The sequence below is a fragment of the Asparagus officinalis genome, chromosome 5 (assembly GCF_001876935.1).
Source record: "Asparagus officinalis chromosome 5, Aspof.V1, whole genome shotgun sequence".
In the NCBI taxonomy this organism is placed as follows: Eukaryota; Viridiplantae; Streptophyta; class Magnoliopsida; order Asparagales; family Asparagaceae; genus Asparagus; species Asparagus officinalis.
The window spans coordinates 8,667,907-8,674,855 of NC_033798.1; the positions used below are offsets into that span (position 1 = coordinate 8,667,907).

The following is a 6,949-nucleotide window of genomic DNA, read 5'->3' on the forward strand; positions in this document are numbered from 1 at the left end:
AGATTTAATCTAGGGTTTTGAGACAGAAGTTGATTTGTGATTTTAATCTTAGGAGCCTCGTCAAACTCTCTCTTGTCATGATCAGCATCTAAGGATCATCTTAATAAGAAGAGTTGCCCTTTGTGTTTAATATCATCATTGCTTCTTCATCGATCTTCACTTATACCTTTCCCAGAACAGTTTACTTAAAAAGGATGTAAGATCTTTTTAATTTGTGCTTAAATAATTTGGTTGGTTTGTTCATTATCTTGTTTTTACGCCATACTCAAGCCAGTGATAACTAAAGGTTGGAACTAGCTAGGGCTAGGTATTTTACTCATTTGTGAGGAGTAAGGTTAGACGATTAGTTTCGGGTAGATTCAGGGTGTGGTCTTTGTAAGCCTACTGAATCGAGTTGTGATTCAGGTGAACTCTAGTCATAGCGAGGAAGACCCTTCGTGAGAAGAAAGAGCAGATGTAGGATTTCTATTTGAACCACTATAAAAATCTTTTTTTTTTGGTCAATGAAATAAATTTTATTCATTACCAAATTGAGAAATATGAGTACATCAAGAAATACTAGTTCCTAACCTGGGAGAACAACTCCGGAAAAAAGACAATTACATTTTCACAATTCTGTCTTTTATGTGAGCAGGGATATCATCATTTAGGACTTTTGATAGAATCAGAATCTTCACTCTTCGAAACACAGAAACAAGGTCTTGAGATTCTTGCCGAAAAATTCTTTGATTTCTTTCCTTCCAAATGGCATAAACTGACACAGTTAGTGCCACCCTTTTAATTCTTTTCATAAAACCCTTTCCCTTCAATCTTGTACTATACCATTCAATAATCCTATCCCAATTGCAAGATTTCCATTTGAAGTTCATCCACTCCATAACTCTGTTCCAGAGATCAGCTGAGAATGCACATTCAAAAAATAGATGCTTACAGGTTTCCTGTTGCTGAAATGTACAGAGAACACAAGCATTTTGCTGATGATTCATGTCAAGGATATTCATGTGACATAATCTATCTCTTGTTAACAGTCTAGAATGAGTAGCAAGCCAAGTGATGAGAGAATGCTTAGGGAATGACCAATCGTCCCAAATTGTTTTAGACCAAGTTACCTGTGCATTCTGATTAATAAGATCACTGTAGATAGTAGATAACTGGACCTTATCTCCAGAGCAGCTCCTGGCAATGATATTTTGAACATTAGAGGAACTTCCAAATTTGAGTATCACCTTATCTCTCATTTTAAGGATTTGTTTCCACATCCAAGAATCATTTGTTTTGGATTGAACTTGCCATATGTCAGATTGTCTTAGATAATTGCCATGCACCCACTTTATCCATAACAAGTCTTTCTTTAAGTGAATCATCCAAATAAGCTTCATAGAAGCTGCAGTATTCCAGTCTGTAGCAGAGAAAACCCCCAGACCTCCATGTTCTTTACTTTGACAAACTGTCTTCCAGGAAATCAAATGAATTTTGTGGTTCCAAAGGAATTCAGAACAAAGACTGTCAATTTTCTTCAACACCTTAATTGGTAGAATATAATTGCTAGTCCAAAAATTTTGAATTCCTAATATGACAGATTTAATAAGCTGCAATCTGCCTGCGTAGGATAATGTTTTCTTTTTTAATCACTATAAAAATCTTGTGTGTTCTCTGATTTGTATTTTTAACATTTGGTTATTATTTCCACTGCGTATTCTGTGTTTTAGTGAAAATCTATAGCGAACCTATTTACACCCCTCCCCTTGGCTTGCATCTCAGTTCCATCACTGATGAGGTTTACCCTTTGTGATGTATCCATAATAAAGTAGTCTTGTAAGGGTTGGGTGGTTTGTTTGTGTGACTGCTGCTGCTGTTGTTTGTTGTATTAGATGATGATTGTGAGCTTAAGTATCTGGCATCTTATTAAACTGGTAGTATCTTTACTCTTTATTGTTAAATGCTAAAAGATGCGAGTGAGTTATACTGGTTTGAACCTGAAGCGGAGATGAAGGAAATGACACTTGAACCAAGAACAGGCTTAGGGGAATTATATAGTGCTATGCCAAATAACGTAATTGTACCATAATTTGGGTACTACTTTTTATATTTTAGGGTTATTTGTATATTTACTGTGAAATGGTGAATTTTAAGACTTGAGGAGAGGTAGATGAAAATTCTTCGATTTTTTGGGAGGTTTTTAAGGTATTGGTCCCTCAAAAGATATGAAAGTTAGAATAATCTGTCAAATTGTTCAAGTTGCGCTAAATATGTTCACTGTTTTATGTTTAAATCTAATGTGGATTGGATTAATTGTCAATTAAAGTTTATCATATATATTTGACTCAACCGCGTGCTCACATGCGGGGGTTTCTGAGGTGATTTATAGTGCAAAACAAAACAACTAATAAACCATAAACTCATAGCAATATACAACAAGAAACTTTAATATGTCAAAGGATATGGACACTAAAGAAAACTTTATAAAGAAAAGTTCTAATATTGATAAAGTAAAAAATAAAAAACCAAAATAACATTAACTTAATAACATAAATAGTATTATACTTCTCTATCAGAGTTTTGAAACTTTCAATGTTAATTTTTTTTTTAATTTTACATTTCTACCTCAGGCTTACAATCATTGGTCCTGTTTTTGGAAACAGTATAAGATTCTCTCTGTTCATTTCTGTCTCAGGCTTAATACTGCATTTTGAAACTTTCAACATAAGAATTTTCTCTATACATTTCCCTCCCACGCTTATCATATCGTCAATAGATCTTGAATTTTGAAACATTCAATATCAAGAATTCTTGCTGTGCATTTTTTCTGTCAAGCTTAACACTACTTTAAATCTTGAATTTAAGGGTCATTGAAGAGCTTGATACGAGTTGGATCACATATTCAGATATGATATGAGAACTTTTGCATAATAATATCACGTGAAAAAATTCAACTGCCACTAATGTTTTAGCAATTCCAATATGAATGTAAACCCAAAAATTTAAAATTCAAAAGAATATTAGTTGCCTCCTCTATTTCAGTCAGCCTAACTCAATAAATCCTGTTTTTTGGGCGGAACAAAGGTTTAAAAGGCAAAGTAACATTTAACCTCTAATTCATTTTCAACACTTCACCTCAAATACGAGTATTCACTTTCCAATCCTCCAAAATTACCAATTTCATGTCTTCGATCTTGGTTTTCATATAGTGATGACAAGTTTAAAAGGTCCTCGTTTCATTCTAAATACTTGAGAGATGGTACAGCAACAAGCGGCTAGTCGTAATCGTTTTGTGTTCTTAAAATAATTTTGTAATGGATGATTTCCACATTAGTACCTTAAATCTTTAATATGTTGAAATCATTCCCTTGTTAACTGCTATTTTTAATGGGCAGGGTTGATTTAAAACAACTTATAAGTTAGAGGGTCTAATAGAAATTAATTGCGATGATTTTAGAGGCTAGTTATTTTCTTCCCCTTCTTTGTGAACTAGGACTCCATGCATATAATCAGGACATGTGACGCCACTTTATACCAAGCAATGACTATATTCATACAACATATGTACAAGTAAGGTAACTGAGTTTTCATATCTAGAAAGATGTCAACATAGAAACATCAAACCACCAAGTAGAAAAGGACTTGATGAACCCACCAACTAACATAAATTTTCCATATTATTTAATTTAGCATAACATTATTCCATAAATTCTAAAACAGAACCAACAATATCTACAAAAAATAAAAAACTAATTAATTAACCGTAAACCAATCTTCGGTTCTTAAACCATAGGGTGAGCATGATCAGCAGCAAGAACATGCCCATAATTGCCTTTGGGGTCTTCATCTTCAAGATAGTCGGCTCTGGCATTATCGGTTAGCATCTGGCACACGAGCCAGAACAAGGCTGCATCGAGAGCTAGGAAGGCGGCGCCACCAAAGAGGCCGGTCTTGGCCTGTGCTAGCACTTCGTGTCGAGGTTCTGGTGGATGTTACGGGTGCGGTGGAGAGTTTCGGTTGTTGTTACCCATATCATCATTGCCTCAGCTAGCACCGTCACAATTCTGGTTTCATATACTCAAATGAAAATAGCATCAATGACTGTATGAGAAAATGAGAAAGTATCTAGTAGTTCCAGTCTATTGCAAATATTAATAACACGCGAGAAAGATGTCAAAGTTTGTCCCGTTGGATCAAGGATCATAGTTGAGGGGAAAAGCTTCTAGTTGACAAGATCTAATGCTTACATAAATTGACAGTTCCATCTTAATATCGTAAAAAAGAAGTAACTTGTCAGAGACAGTGGCGGTTGTCTTTATACAAGGATAATTACTGCTACATTCATGTGGTGATGATGTAGGAATGCTAAGATGAACATTGAAATTCACAGGAAACATAAATGTAATAATTGTATATATAGCTCCAACCTAGTATCATATACAAGGTAGACTGTCAGCTGTGGCAATTGTCTTTTTGTACGATTACTAAGCAAAGTTGAAAATAAATAGAAAGAACAAATTTATGCATGGTTGTCGTGATTTTCGCAATTTTTCATGATGTGGTAGTATTGTTATTTTTGACAAGTAGAGCTGCAAATGGGCAAAAAAATCGTCGACTAGTAGTGAATTGCAAAAAGATCGTGAATATGAGGAAGATAACTCTCTGAAGAAACACCAGATACATGAGATTTTTCTGTGTGGTTATCATGATTTTGGCCATTTGTATCATATAGCATTGTTGTCGTTGAGCAACTCGAACTGCAAATGGGCCAAAAATTTCAAGATTCACGAACTAAATATCAAGAAGATAACCCCCTTGAATATTGAAGATAACCAAGCTATTAATGCATTAACAATATCTGCAAACATATAATGATTATATGGCAACGCATAAGCAAAAGGTAAAGATTATTTACTACGAGAATGATATGACTATTCACAACAAAATTATTTTCTTATTTAATAAGATGGAGATAACAAAAAAAAAAAAAAACTTACCCCGCAATAGCGAAGAAAATAGCTAGCGCAGTGTTGCGGAATAACTCTCGTTTGGGAACAGACTGGCCTTTATATGGGAAAAATACAGAAACCACCCCAAGAAAAGCTGATATTAGAAGTGAAACAACTGATAAACTTCCAAGTGCAACTGTTGGATCATTTGGATATTTGCAGATTATAACACCTTTCCCTTCAATTGCAGTTCCCTCTGCAGGCTGTAACAACATAACAATAATAGTAAGGGAAGATATTCATACTTTGGGATTACCAGAATATTCAAATTCCAGTTATATAAATAACTGATAAAAAGGTCATAGAAATACATGGAATTAAAATTAAGGATCACAATCCAAGCATGATGGTTTAGGCAGTTACCGTATTGGTAGGTTATTATTTATCTTTTTTTGCCCTTTTGGCATTAAAAGGTATATTTAAACCAAAATGCTCAATATGTACAAGCTCTCTTCTTACTTAAGCGTAGGTCAAATTTTTTTAATGATAAATTTCACAAAACCACCTGAACTTTAAAAATCATACAAAATCTCCCCTTTGAACATTAGGAATTTCTTATAAACCGCGTTAACAGGTAAAGTAAAAGTCTAAACTATCATTTTTAATTTTATCTGCCTTTACCTGAAGAAGGGTAACATATAAGTTATATTAATTACACAGGGGAGACTTAAAGTAATTTCCGTGGTACTTAAGAGAGGTAAGTTCGCTGGGTTTGCTTCGATCATCCACAAAACATATCAGAAACATCTTGCAGATATTATTTTCTCCACCAATTTTTTTTAATCTTAGCAAAAAATATAACTGGAGGAGAACATAAAAAAAATTCTAAAAAGAACTGGTCCCACAATACTATGCATCGTGAGAACAAAAAGAAGAAGAAGAAGAAGAACATAGCATTTATCCCAAATGTTTGGGGTAGGCTATATGAATTCCTATTCTTCCCTTCCGTCCGATTTTTGACCATCTCCTCCGTTAAGTTAATCATAATAATACTCTTCCTAATTGCTTTTAACTAAGTTCTCTGACATCCACTTCTAGATCTCTTTGCCTCCATTAACTATAATATTATCACTTTTCTTAATCGATGTGTTATAAGAAGAATAAAATAATGATGCATTGATGAAATAATGGGACATAATATATATAACTTATAAAGAAGTTATGAAGTTCATAATATACAATTAATAATCTTTGAAAGCACGAAAATCAAACTTCTAGTTTGATTCCAAGTTACAACCTTGAACTTTTTAAATGGTTAACAAATAGCTCTTTAAGCACAAAAGTGATATATGAAGACATTCCTTATGACAAGCTAAATGTTGCAGGTAGGAAAGGAAAAAAAGATTGATGTTAGTTTTTTAAATGAAAATAATTAAAAAATTGAAATTTAATAAATTCTTGGTACCCTTGCTTTCTACAAAATATAGTTCATATACATTTCACCCAAAAAGAGCTATCCATGATTAAAATTTAACACAAGCTCAAGCTATACAAATATAGATATGTTTCGACTATATAAACCTTAAGATATTGATTAATGCAGGGTAAAAAAAAATACCTTCTTGTTTTCAGCAATTACACCAAATATGAAGGCCAGTGCCCCAAACAAAGTTACAGCAACAGCAAAATGTGAGGTTTTAAATGCCATTGGAGTGCACGATTAACGACGCTGCAACAAAAAAAAAAGATTTTCCCTTAAAAAAAGAAAGAAATTACAAGGAAATAATTAATATGTAATACGGTTTCACACTTGAAGAAGCCAATATAGAAACAAGAAAATATTGTTTCGTAGAATAGTTTTTCCTATGCTTCTACGAACTCAAAAAAAACAAGTTGATCACAAAATGTAAGGACCGGGACTCCTCGTTGTTGTGTTTCACTAATTATATTATCACACAACTTGATACATATACAATAATATGTCAAGTTTTCTATATACTTTGTTATACACCTCCATTAGT

The 6,949-nt window shown here is 33.4% G+C and overlaps 1 protein-coding gene and 1 pseudogene across 1 annotated transcript; both read right to left on the minus strand.

Moving 5' to 3' along the window:
• LOC109841482 lies at positions 600–1,238 on the minus strand. Its single transcript, XM_020410449.1, has one exon. It carries the CDS (start codon positions 1,236–1,238, stop codon positions 600–602), a length of 639 nt encoding a protein of 212 aa, XP_020266038.1.
• Positions 3,639–6,949, minus strand: part of LOC109843166 — a 5,609-nt pseudogene continuing 2,298 nt past the window's right edge.